The sequence below is a fragment of the Takifugu rubripes genome, chromosome 6, assembly GCF_901000725.2.
Source record: "Takifugu rubripes chromosome 6, fTakRub1.2, whole genome shotgun sequence".
Taxonomy (NCBI): domain Eukaryota; kingdom Metazoa; phylum Chordata; class Actinopteri; order Tetraodontiformes; family Tetraodontidae; genus Takifugu; species Takifugu rubripes.
The window spans coordinates 4,870,763-4,884,984 of NC_042290.1; the positions used below are offsets into that span (position 1 = coordinate 4,870,763).

The 14,222-nt window shown below is 45.5% G+C and overlaps 1 protein-coding gene across 1 annotated transcript in view; it reads right to left on the reverse strand.

Annotated features, from left to right (window-relative positions):
• Nucleotides 1–14,222, reverse strand: part of brinp1 (bone morphogenetic protein/retinoic acid inducible neural-specific 1) — a 62,421-nt gene that overhangs the window by 22,500 nt on the left and 25,699 nt on the right. The window contains exons 3-4 of the mRNA XM_029837933.1: nucleotides 10,513–10,703; nucleotides 5,536–5,705 (exon numbers count right to left, since the gene is read on the reverse strand). Coding sequence (XP_029693793.1) covers nucleotides 5,536–5,705; nucleotides 10,513–10,703 — 361 coding nt within the window. The remainder of the gene's footprint in view (nucleotides 1–5,535; nucleotides 5,706–10,512; nucleotides 10,704–14,222) is intronic.

The window sequence follows — 14,222 nt, forward strand, 5'->3', positions numbered from 1 at the left end:
GTTTTCCAGACAAGACAGTCGGAAAAGTGGCATTTTGGTTCCATTAAAACTCTCCGTTGGGTTTCTCACCCCCCCCACATACACACACACACTCACGCACACACGCATGGACGCACTGACATTCCCAAAGTGAAGCAAACACGTGTCATTTATTTCTATCAGCAAGGTGGGATATTGCTCACAGCAGGGGCACGCCCCTGACCATTTCCTGCATTCCTGCGCTCTGGATATTTATCACGGGGATGACGTCGGACCCAAAAGACCATCAACAGCTCGAGCACAAAGGATGAGGCCTCCATTCCGAACAGGTTTATATATTTCTCCTGTTTATTAAAGCGGCTGCAGACGCAGCCATGGAGATAAATAATCAAAAAAAGAAAAAGCAGCAGCCCTATGCAGCAGTGCCTCATTACATGGTAACCCCAGGCCAGCTTTTACAGCTCTGGCTGCTACGGCTACGGCTCTTCAGCTGGTCGCGTTTCGTGCGGTTGTGCTTCCAACCACGCCGAAGATGAGATCCATCACCGCCGACGTCTCGCACGCCAGACTGCTCCTCACATCTCTGGTCTCCCCGGAGCGCCGTTGCTTTACATTTTTTCCGTGCTTTCTGACGTCGCTCAGGTAAATAGAACCCTGCGAAGGGCAACGCAGTGGGGATACAGGCGGGTTTGGCTTTGATTAGTCTTCATGTGAAGCTTTACGTGCACGTGAGCCGTGCAAAAGATCAGAGGCGTTTAGAGGACGGCGGTTCACTGCAGCCTGCAGAGGGACACCGCAAAAGCTGTTTCTTAGGGCCGTAGCTCGTTTACTTGATTGCTCATTATTAATCCGGTTTCCACATATGCCCTTTAAATCGTTCTTATTTGTTGCCTGTGTTCGAACCTGCGGGACTCCGGCAACGGTGAAACAGTTGTTTGTACTCCTCCTCCTCCTCCCCCGATGAAACGCCGACATCTGAAGGAAGTAGCTTTGCACCAGCCTGCACAGACGTCTGATGTCATCACAGAGCGATTGCCGTCGTTCCTGCTGGCAGCCCTGATGTTCACGTGGGGCTCCGCTACCTCATTAGTAGTCCAACAACGACGCCATCATTCAAACATTGCACAGAGCAGAACGCAGCCGCACACATCAACGCACAGATTTGACACATCATCTTCGGAGACCTTCGAGTGGTGCGAATCATTGGGATCATTTCTATCAAGCATGGCCTTGGTGCTGAAGTGTCTGTTGTAAGCTAACGAAAGGCGGGTCTTGAACTGCTTCTACACATTGTGCTGCAGGAAGTAACGTGAGGCGAACAGTCGCTTCGGAAAGTGCACCGCTAATGTCATTTTAGCAGCTAGACAGCTAATTAGCTCCTCAACTGCATCGTGTAGCACTGAAGTGGTCTTTTACACTTGACTACCAACATTGAGCCGTCTGGAATGGCTTAGAGTCGTCCAGGAGAAGTAAGAAACAGTCCTCCTCCAATATCTGCTTCATAATCCACCAATCAAAAAGGTGTTAGCTCTTCAAATTCCTGCGCTGCTCATTCTCACGTCCAGGGTTTGTTTTAGGTAAACAGTGTTAAAGATCAGTTTATTTTGAGCTTTTTGGAAGGGATGGTTCTCCCATGTAATCCCGGAGGAGTCGGAACTGAAGACGTCAATCAGGGTCTCGCGTGACGACAGATGTCAGCATGGCTGTCGGCGCCAGTCTCATCATATATCAGAAAGTCAAATTTCTCGTGAGGACGGATCAGACATCGGCAGCTTCTGCTGCTCTCGTCGTCGCAGCGCTTCTCGATGTCACGCACGAGCCCTCCTCTGCGTCCTTGAAAACAGTCATTTTATCAAGTTGTTTTTTTTTTACTGGAGTCGAACAAAACAATGCTGAATTAGAAGGGAGCATTTACAGACTGTTTTTCTTTTTCTAGATAAATAATTTCCCATCCGCTGCAGCTAGCATTTATAATCTCGCATTTGCCTCTAGTGGCTAATTATCATTGCTGGAAATCTGTGGTTGATAGAACATATTTCAAGGTACTTAGTGTCAGTGGGAGAAAAGAAATATCAGATAATCAGCAGTTTTATTCATTGCATCAGTAATTTGGTATTATTCTATCTGCATACATTTGCTTATTAATTGGGTTGTGCTCAGAAATGCGGCGTGAAAGAACTGTCTCCTGTTTGACCCTCTGTGGATGAACGAAAGAGAAGGATCTGATCATAAATATTACACGCCTTCCTTCCTTTATCCCGCCCAGTGCCATCTTCATTAATTCAGCCCCATCTATAAACGTCCGACTGCATTTAAAACAGATTATTCCCAACATCTGTGTTTACGCGTGATAAATTCTACAAATAATGTGTCCGCATAACTAGATATGTTAAAAAAGAAAAAGGTTCTCCCATGTTGCGAAATATCAGCTGACTGTTAAAAAATGAATGCGTGTGGTTCAGCAAAATGGTTCCTTTTTTAATCCGCTCGCGTGCAGACGGGAAATGTCTGGAACATTTCTGGCATATTGACGTGTGTTTTTCATCCTGATTGTAAGTTTGCACTCCAAAGCAGGTCTCACAGGCGCTCTGAATCAATATTGGGAGAGCAAAGCCCTTGTTCTCGGTGTTTATAGATCCATGCCTTCTGCAGGACTCTGCTTTATCTGCACATTCTGATCTCGGTGTGCTGGCGGGGGGACTGGAGAGCTGCAGTGGAGGCAGCCTTTTGTTCCGAGGCGCGGGACGCGCCTGGCGCATCCTGAAACGCCACCGCCACGGTTTAGCCTTTGTTGTGGCTCTTGAGGCTCTCCATTCTGAGCTTCTAGTGATGCGCCGCTATCCATTACCTGCAGGTTTTGCAGTTCGCATCAAGATGTGGAATTATGGCCTTCGGAACCTGAATGTAATGTAAATTATAGTGTAGGCTGACAGGAGACCCTGGACTCTACTCCCATCCCATTATAAAACTGTCCCTGGTGATGAATTAACATCATTGCCCATTAAGACTGTGCCAGCTCCATTTTCTGATCATATATTCCTGAAGACTATATTTATGCCTGTTTCACCCTCTACCTACTCCCTTAAAGCATTTGTGTACACAGTAAGTCAGAGTTGTGAACCTCCCTGTAACTCAAGTCACATACACTCAAAATTCGGATTGTTCCTGAAGCCCTCTGTGACAGAGGAACCCATGTTCACGTCGGTTATTTCTTCCTCTTTGGTTCTTAGCCCTGCTTTACTTACTAATTAAAACACAAAGTCCTTGAACACAACCTGGAAGCAATATCTACCCCTGTTTTGCAGAACCTTTTTTTAAATGCTCCCTAAGTTCAAGCTGGTGTAGACGTCTCACAAGTTCTCCAGGAAACTTAAACTACCTCCCTCACATGCATTCCCATTCACACCATCGAGCCAAATCACTCATCCGAAGCCCCGTTTTCCTCATTCCGACGACACCTGACCTTTTGAAACACGTAACAACTCCGTCCGGCCCGCTCTGCAGAAACGTTTGCATGTTACAGCGACTCGCTCCCTCCGTCACCTTCCCTCCTTGAGATCCTGACTCAGCAGCCACTGTCAGGTCTGCTTAATTCTGTCATGCTTGACTCGCTGCTACCTGGAGCCCCGTCTGTCAGGACCCCTTAATCCATTTGTCACTCACAACAACAAAAAGCTCAGAAGGCGCTCCTTGAGTGGAGACTGGGAAGAGGATCGCTGGACGTCTGGGGAAGTTGGCCGGGAGGAAGGAGCGTGTGCACATGTGCACGGCAGCAGCGGTGAGCTTCCGACTGTTTTTTTTTTCCAAGGAGAATCGATTTATAGCCGCAGTAGAGGAAGAGCTACGCACCAAATCTCATCATCCACTGCTATTTTGACAGTGTTTGTGACCATTTGTGATTAACTTAGGGACAATCTTCCACAAGATCAGCATGACAACGGTAACTGCTGCCAAGAAATGAAGATTTGGGAGGAGGCTGTGAGGAACGGGGTATGTTTCATGACACAGGAAAAATTGAAGGAATTAGTTTTAACGGATCTCTACGGTGCCTCCCAGATGCCTGCAAAAATCAAGGAATAAAAAAGAACAGCAGTTTGGTCTATAAAATCTGGGTTCAGAGCCATTCGTCTGGTTATTTCGAACAGCACAATGCTGATTTTGCATTATTTATATACAAGAACTACAGCAGAAAATTGTTCTGCAACAGCTTTTTCCTTTTTATTTGATGCTTTTGCTGCCGTATTTTACAAGCAAACTATGAAAGCCGAAATAAATTCCCCAGATTTATGCAGGCGGGTTTGCATTTCCTGTGGACCGACAGTTGTTTACTGTCACCAGCTGGAGCACCCTGAATTTGGGGGATCTTTTGTGATTTACATCAAGCTGGTACGATTTTTAAGCTAACAGACCATCAGTGTGTCTAAAAACCTTCAAAGATGCAGAATACTCATCTCTCATCGCAAATCAGCACTTTCTTTGATGAAATCCTGGTAGTTTTGATGTCTTTATATTGTTTTATATGCTATACTTATTGGTATTTTAGTTTTTTGTCCTTGTTTAGCCTCGGGTTCGATGTGATAGTATATTTACTATAACATCAGCAGGATTTGAGATGGCAGACACAAATGCCGCCTCTTTGCATTGAAAGCACAAGATTGTGATAAAAGCCAGGAAAACGAAAGGTTGGATCATCATTTTATTTCTCCGTAGACCTTCAGATCTGAGTCTTCTGCCTGTCAATATACTGAATGTTTACCTATAAATAAATGTTTTAGGAATAATGCTCCGCTGCTTTAGGTTATTAGAGACCCTGGGCAATACTGGAGGACTAATAAAAGCAAGTGGTCCCTTATGCTGAACTACAATATTGCAGAAGCACAGTAGGTCATATATCTACCTTTTTTCCCAGTTGTGGCACACTTATTGCATAAAGTGCCTTGGAAGGTACTCGTGAGCAAGGTCAGAGCTGACGGTGATGCAGTCAGCCCACGGCCAGCATCACGATCAACCACGAGGAATTAAAATGCAAACAGCTGACCAGCAGAGGCGCGAGTCGCCGCCCCACTGGGTCCTGTGGAAAAGTTCAGCTCTCAGGAGCAATCGATTGAGTATGTGTGGTCTGTCCCCTTATTTTCAAACAGAAATTGAAAATTGGGAAAAGTGGGAGGGCTGTAGCCACGTACGTCAGCCGCTGCGTCCGCCGTGTTGTGAATTCCCAATTTTTCACTGCACAGCAAATCAGTCCCGTTAAACCACGCTCACTAGATCCTGACATGGATATGCTTATAGGGAGTGTGTTGGGAGCACAGTCATACATGCGGTGTGCAATCCATCTGTTGGAGCCTTCAGGTGGAGGTTGATGTTTGTCACACAGTCACCAGTTCTGAGCTTATTTTTGGGAGTTTATGAGCTAAAAGCTGCTGATTTTCCGTCGCCTGTCTTAGACGTGTTTTATCTAGTTTGTTTTATCTAGTTTGCTGCTAAACAGGCTAATTTGGCGCATTGATGGTGGCCAATGTATCCCGGTGAACGTTAACGTTAATGACATTCACTAACCTTGATGGCGCCGGTGGATATCTGGATCTCGTGCAGTCTTCTCATTGTGCCGTCACGATCGATGAAGTAAGACGAGGCCAACTGATGAAGGGCTTCCACATTCTGGGTGGCGTTGGTGAGCTTCCTGTCCAGCATGTTTTTGGCCAGGTACATCGTCAGCGCCTCCTCTCCTAAAGACGGCGGTGGAAATGGAAAGAATTAAAGATACCTTCCTTGGATTTGGAAAAGATCATTTGATGCGCTTGAGAAAAATGTCGGCTGAATAATACTGTGAGAGTTGTCCAGGCTTTATTCCGGTGTCAAGCGCTCCTAACTGGAGAGGTAGGGTAGAGACGTGAACATGAAAGCGGTTTGAGGAACCGTATGACCCATTTTTACAGGAACTGTTTGAGCATTTGCCGCTTCATCAGCAGCTGGCAGCGTCCCTAGAAATGTCCCTCCATTTACCCCTATGGGGTGGGTAATATTTCCAAGCGGGGTCCAGTGATACCACCGCAACACCGCAGGAATTCTATCCCGTGGCAGACAAAAGCACCACATTCTTTCGAGCAACTATAGGAAGGCGGAAGACAAACTCGATTATAAAGATGCACAATTACAGAGCGTCATTGCATTCAGAAATTTAATTAGTGCCAATAGAATTAGGAAACTGAGCTGAGTATCGGTGCTGCTGCAGCTGGCTGAACCACGTGGAGCCACTCGAGGCCAACTGAGCCTGTTTATCTGAGCAGTGGGACAACGTGGCAGGTTTCCGGTTCTACTTTTAGATTTGTTTTAAGCATCACCAGTCATGACATTTCTGTATATTTGTCATGAATGGGGTCAAAAAGGTATTCTTTCCATCACATTCTGGGTGTTATACCTCTGCCAGGCAAATGGGGGCAGTAGAGAGACAGGACAGATACAACTTTTGAAAGGTTTGTTCACTTTCTATGTACCTTCCTGTCATTTACAGTAAAGCAACATGACCACAGTATCCAGGGACTTTCTGGGTCCAGATGGACAGTGAAGGACCGGAACTGGGATATTCCTTATCAGATCCCAGCACATGTCCTGACAGGCCACTCTTGCTGGCAGCATTGATGCCAGCCTCCTTTAATCTTTCTTGGATCAAAACATGCAGGTTTTCACGGTGGCGTAAATGGGAAGCGGCAGGCGAATTTTGAATCTTTGTAATAAGCTCAAAGCGATCGATCGGGTTTTTCCACAAGTCCAAAACCGCAATTCTGAGAAGTGATAAGCGGGAAGCTCAATCCTCCTCATTTCTTCGCAGCGTGTGTGCAGAAAGGTAGGATTGGATTTACACACAACTGGCCGCGAGGTAAACACCAAAACTGGGGAATGTTGGCAGAGTTACAAGTGCAAACATTTGCGGAGACCCGGACAATCTCCCCGATTTGCATTTCATATGTTTGCTTGTTGACACACTATAAAGGCTGAAGCTGCTCGCTCTTCACACATCAAGTTTTTCCATCTCCCCCACGTGCAAACGCACACAAAGCAAACAGGCAAACATTCCATTTCCGCGAGCTCGTGCGCATGTGCGCCGGCCTCTTCAGATTACCGTTCACATGACAAGACCGCGCGCCCACGACCCGCTCGGGAGCCCGTCACATATGCTCAGGTTTCCATTCGTGTGGACGCTGATTTAGCTACGGGCGACGCGCTATAGATGGTCACTTAACTGGCGGTGACGGTGAAGAGCGGTCAGGGCTGGTAACTCATGATTGGTTGGAACACCAGCTGAATGGGGACAGGCCCCCTGTCTCTGACACTAACCCTGCTCTCTTCCCCAAGGGGGGGGGGGGGGGGGGGGGGGGGACAGTCACTTCCATACAGTTCACTTACACCTCTGTATAAGAAGGGTCCTATATTAAGCTCCAGATCTGCCCTTTTCCATCTCCCTGGCATCCTGGCAGGGCCACAGGGGAGGTTTCAAGGGATTTTCAAGACATTACTGCTGGTCAGGTAAAATCATTATCTCCGAGTCTTTAAAAATTCATGGGTGTGCAGCTCCGTGTGAGTAATACCTGGTGTTACGGTGTTACAGAGGCACCTCGCTGTCAGAATTAATCGGCTCACGCCGAGCTCATGTGTTTACAGCTCAGAGTTGGGCTATTTTATATAAACGCCTTTTTACTGGACTCCATGAGCGTCGCTGAGGCCTGCTGGGCCTCGCATGTGAATACTCTTCAAACTAGCCCAAATTCAGCCACTTGCTAAGTTTCTCTTTCGTGAAGACAATATTTTCGCCTCCTGGTGATGCTTTCATCTGTTCTAATCGATGTTGCATTTGGCTGGTGCCATCCACTAAAATGATTGATCCCTGAATCCTGAACCCCCCCCCCCACACACACACACACACACACACACAAGGATCCAGCAGCATTTGGTTTAACATCTGTATTCCTGTTAGTCTTGTCCTCCCCCCCAAGATTTATGCAACATGTTTCTCCTGAGTAATATTCATTTGCACCGTTCCTCGTGAATCACAATCCTCTCTTCGCTTTACTTTTGTTGTTTCCAACCACTTTTCTTTTCTAGCCGAGCTGAAACCCGACGGGCCAGACTTCCTGCTCCCGCTTCTGGCCACATTGTTGATTCTTGCGTTTATGAATAAGTCAAGAACAAACTCCTGGATAGCTCTTTTTAGTGTTTCCAGAAGGCACAGAAGGAAGGTCGGCTCAGCAGGAACATGTTTGGTGTTTGGGAGACAGCAGGAAACGGCACAGAGCCCTTTCTGCCTTCTACAAAAAGGCCTTCTGACTCCACACAGAAGCACAATTTCCTTCATGCAATGCACATTTCAAGCACTGATTGTTTCCCAGTCTCTCCATTCAGGGATCACGATGCAAAATGTGATCAGGTTATGACTCCTGGCTCAATCACCAGCTTGTGCCCGTCGCCCCCTCACCGTCTGGCATGGCTCCCTCCCTCCGCCGCGACATCCCTCCTCAGAGGTGTCTGAGTTACTGCACAATTGGCCCAATTTCTCTCTCCGGGCATCAGGATGCATACAGAAGAAGTTTCAGTGGGGAAAAAAGGCTCCGTAAATTCAAACCAACAACAACGGGAGTGTCAGGCACAGGGCTGGCATAGGAGGGGCAAACATATGAGGCAATAATGACTTGAGAGCCAGAGATTTGCCCCCTCCTGACCATGTTCATCAAATCTATTACCTCCTTACCCTCCTGCTAGGGAGCAATCCAAACTAAAACAAGGAAAGAAATCACAAATGGAGGAAAAACATGAAATTAACTGATTGAAAGGTGCAATTTAGGGTAATTCTTCTAGATTTAGCTGAAAAACCTAAATGGTGTCCCAGCGTGCACCTAGAAAAGGGGCAAGCTGCAAAAATAGGCTAAATAAAATCACTCTTTGGGGTTTGAAATCAGGAATATCAGTTAGTTTGTGTTTTATTGACAAAATAGCAAACAATACAGCATTTTTGGAAGAGAATAAATTGATTCTTCTTTGTGTACATCTCCAAACGAACGTATACATTTTCTGAGGTAAGTTGATGTGAATCGGTGCTCGCAAAAGTGATCTTTAACAAATCGTTGCGACGTTCGTTAACTTATATAAAAGTTTTAATTGCAAAACCTTTTTTTTATTCCTTTAAGCAGCATGACAACACGAGTGTTTCCGAGGCCGAGTTTTACACATCTGAAGCCACTCGACGACGCTTCACGCGTGGCGATTGAGAAAGAGCAGATTATCGCACTAATTATATCTTTGAAATGCATTTGGCAGCGTAATCACAGCTAGCTGCCTCCGTGTGTCCCTTTCAGATCCAGATAAGATAAGAGATTGGAGGGAGAAGCCATTTCCACTGCCAGCGAGCCTCACTTCCATTTTTGGAAACACATCCAACACTCTGATATCGCCCATTAAAGGCATTTATTCCTCTTTTGCGAGGAAGCTTTAAGAAATCTGATGTCATTTCTGAAATTAGTCGTGCTGATGCAGGAGGTGGCTCTATTATTCAGATTTAAACAAGTCATCTGCTGGTCAGATCAGCCTGACAGATGTGATAATCGTTTCTTTATACTCACTTTTGAAGTGTGACCGAGTTTAATTTTGCGTGCGTATGTATATATTACATACAGCAGGTCCATAGCATGTGTGTTCAGTCTATATTTAGCTCAAATATGCAGAAATACTACATAAATAAGTAATTCATATACTAGAAATATTTAGTAGTAACACCTTTTGCTGTTGTTAAACCCAGGTTTTGGCATCATATACTGTAGTTAAGTTGTGTTTTTTGGTTTTTTTTTTAATTGAACTTCGGTTCAGCCTAAAACTAAAAGAGACGTTGAAAACAAAAGAGAATTTTGCGTAATGGTTCTGTTTTTCCCAGCCCGCCTGCATTAGCGATAGCCAAAAGTGCTATATGCTGCTGGAAGGGTGCATGTCTGCCTGACCTGAGGGCTCACGGGAGCCTGAATGCAACATGATGTGTTTTTTTGTCATATTTATTTCATGCTTTAGTAGACTGGCAGTGTGATTGACATGCAGGGGTGGCGAGAGGTCTCCATTTTCAAGTGGGTCAACCAGTTAGCATTGTTGCAATTTCATTTACGAGCGTGCTCACAGATATTCCACCTTTTAAAGAATTAAATTTAGTTTTTATCCCGCTGATGTTTCTCCCTTTGTTTCTGCGTGAAATGAAACATGACGCAGCCGACATTTTCATGGTTTTTCTCTTCTGTTTTTAGAGCTGAAATCACTCAATCGTGCCCTCACGCTGCTCACACATCAATCGTGTTATTGAATTGTGACAGAATCAGTCATTCAACAATATTTATTTGTAAAAATAGGGTTTAAAAAAAATTGTGGCGTTCGTCAGGGCCCCTTGCTGCATTTCACAATCATTTTTGTTATCAAATCATTTCTGCTCAGCTAAGTATGAAGATTTATGGCAGCTGACAATTGAATTTAAAGGTAAAACTCTGTGCTGGCAGGTGCTCTTACCCCCCAGGGTGGCTGAGATGAGGAGGTGCGTCCCATATTTCTTAATGATGGTGTCGATGAACTGCTGGGTGGTGGGTCTGCGGCCTAGCAAGCGTACGCTGCGCTGGAACTCGGGCATGAGCGGCACGGGGTTCCGGATCAGGTCCCTCCTCTCGATCGCTGTGTTCCTCACCTTCCAACGTGCAAATTCCCTGTTGAGGACACGGGACCAAGCAGGAACGTGTGAACGAGGGTAATGAAGCTCTTTCATGTGCAAAAATGTCAACTGGCTGTTTCGACAACTGCAAAACAAACCCCCCTCTTTTCACAGAATGAGGGACAACGTAATTTCCTTCGTTACAGAGGGAATTTTTTAAAAGCATTTCCTGGGAGTCAGATTTAGAGCTCAATTAGAGTGAGTGTATGACTCAGAGTGCAACAAAACCTCTATTAGTTCAAGCAGGCACATCGGTTTAATCCAAAGAGCCTTCTTTAAATGAAATGGGGAGCATCAAATATGTGCTTTAAAGAAAACAAGCGCATGTATAAAAATGCATCGGAAACCATCAGGAATGTTTTTGGTTGGCATTTTTGGACCAGTGTTCAACATGGACACGACCACTTATGCTCCCACTGGAGGCTCCAGCTGGTCTGGATCGTATGCACAGTGCAGCCAACACTTCCGGATAGTCCGTCAACGCTTTGTGGCCCAGATGGTGGAACGTTCACTTTAGCCAAGTCGCCATTGCTCTCCCACCGTCCTCAACAAATATACTCTGACGGGACTGGAAATTTCTAAAAAACGCTTCATGTTCTGTTGGGTTCTGAAAGGAAAAAGGCGCTGGGAAAGGCTGGATTTAGTTTCTCCTCTCTGCCGCCGCCGCCGCTCCCCAAAGATATCCATTCTTTTTCCCAGAATCCACCTCGTGCTTCTGTCACTGCCAATTATTACATAAAACTTTATACAGCGCCCATATGTACTTGGACCCCACTGCCCCAAATTATGCACGGCAACAGATGGAAGGCAACATGATTCAGTGCTCGACTTCACAGCTCCAAGCCCGGTTTAATGGCCTATCAAAGGAAGTTAAGATGAGATAAATGGCATCGGCGCTACACGGGATGGAGAAAGGAAACATAGGTGATTATTGCCTGGAGTAAGTTGTGTGGGAGGACGTGCATCACATCCTGCTGAAATTACCAAATACATAAACTGAGCGCCATAAAACATTCTTAGATTTATAAATATCATCAAGGATGCTGGCGGTCTTCCATAGTTCACGTCTCTAACGGCGGCGATCGAGCCTTGATGGCGCACGAGGAGCTTTGTGTACAGAGAGCATCCACTTGTTGAGAGTTATGGAAGCTGTAGAGGCGCGTAGTGCGGCCAGTAAATGCACATCTTTATCTTCTCAACAGGATTATTAAACATCAGAATACTAACGCCGCAAAGACAAACAGGTGGACGAGGACGACGCAGTTTTACCGTTTCGGGTATCGCACGCTTCCCTCAGCGTTTCCTTTGGATGTTTCTTAATAAACTCCCGTTAATATGACTTCAGATGAAGGTTGTTGGAATATGAAGACTGGAGCAATCTGTTTCACTACTTTGATGCTAATTGCTTTTGCAGGATTCTGTTGGGAATATATGTTGCCGTCTGTAACCTAAAATGTGCCGATGGCGAGTTTTTTACGATTTAGGCAGCATGCTGAGCGCATTTTCTGCTTCAGTTAGAGTCGGACTCTGTCATCGCTCCGGGGAATATTCTCTTGATGTCAATAGAGGCTGGAAAACAGGCCCATGTCGTGTGTCACCACAGGCGTTTTGTTAATTCTGACACCGAAGCTCAAAGCCAGAAGACGACGAGCTAGAGCTGATGAAAACGCCACGTGTGCAGAGAGACGGTACCTTAGAGCGCGGCGCGGTGGCGACACCTCCGTGGAACATGGAGGCGCAGTCTACTTGATGACTAGTGGATGACATCAGTAAGTTTTGGAACTTAGTCGCGGCGCGCTGCATTCAACCCCTGTCGCCACCGATCAAAGTCTTACAAGCAAAACATGTTTAAAAAGAATCACTCAGATCAGGCCTGACCTCTGTCACGTCTTTGTTGGCGTGGGGGGAGAGGCAACAAAACAGAAATAGCTGACAAAATGCTTCTTTCACTTTGTTTGCATGAAAGGAAGGAGTGAAAATATGACATCGAATAGAAAGTGAACATGGTAGCGTCTTCTAAATGGGCCGACAACAGTGCCGCGGCCCGATTTATGGGAATCCTTCCCATAAATGACAACTTATTGAGTGTTTACGCTTCGCTCAGGATGATCAGGTTTGAACTGTCACTGACGATGACTCAACTCTGTCGCAACTCGTGTCGCTGTTGCTGTTGTCGTACGAGTTACGTCACGCCAAAGACAGAGGCACGCAAGTGTTGCAACCAAAACGCCGTTAGATGCATCCGTCTGCCTGTCCTGACAAATAATTCGGGGAACAGCGTCCTCGGCGTCGTTAAAACTTAATCAATTTTGCGCGCGGTTTGGGGGAAACATACCCTTAAGGGACCTTAATTTAGCCGCACGGTGTTAATTTATGGATAAAGATACAATATTTATCAAGCAGAAAGTCTTACCATATCCAGGGATGAATGATTTAAGATGCTAAAGTCACAGCGAATGTTTAATTTAGAGTAACATTATTTTGTGTATTTGGGCCCACTGAAAGCTTCCATGTCCGTGACGCTAAAGGTGCTCGCTAGCCGGCGTCATCCTGCTTATCTTTGGCAATGTTTGTTACAGCTACTGCTTCAGACAGCCGTGCTATTTTTAACCATATTCCAGGGTTAAGATATGAATATTTTAAGGAATGATGCAGATAATAGCTCACTGTTGCACACTACGTGGTCCTATTGGAATTGGTTGGTATCTTTACCCCCAGACTGCAGTGCCAACCTCTGGTGACCATGGATTTAGTCTTAGGGCTGTCAAAATGGAGGCTTTAATGCTGACGATTACCTTTTAATAGTGAACTTGAGCTAATGTTTTAGATTGGCAGCAGAGCATAGAGGGGGGGAGTGGGACGAGCAGGATAATGGGAAAAACAATAAGAACCACCCCGCTGGTCCACTCAAAGGCTTGGAGTTCAGGAAAAACAAAGAGTGGATCCCATGATGAGGATGTAGCGATTCACACACACGGCAGGGAGGCGTTTTTGTTCTGCTGAAGCCCTGAAATACGATCTCAACACAAAGACTCAGGGCTTCAGGTTCCAGCTACATCCGCCTTTTGTCATTAATCTTTGTATTTCCTGGAGTAAATAAGACTCAGGGACCTTTCTCAATTGTTTCATCATCACTAATGTATGGGTAAACCGTCATTAATTCAAATCACTTGATAGCTTTAATGACAGAATGTTTAAAGCTGGAAGACACAAAGGAATCCTTTTACCATTAAATCTGAAGCGTCTCAAACACAAGGCAGGAGTCTAAAAATAACCGATATTGCATACAAAAGAGTCAGTGCTTCGCAATTGTCTTGGAATAAAAGAAGAAAAAGCATAAAATGACAATTTGGAATTCCATTTCTGCTTTTGGTGGATTCAAAGGTCCAGTAGGTTACAGTATTTCCACTTCAACAGAGAAACGATCAACACGGCTCTCCTTTACTGCATCAATTTGCATTGATGCAGTAAACATTCGCTCAGCAGATTGAACGCGGTTGTGAGTAACCCTCTG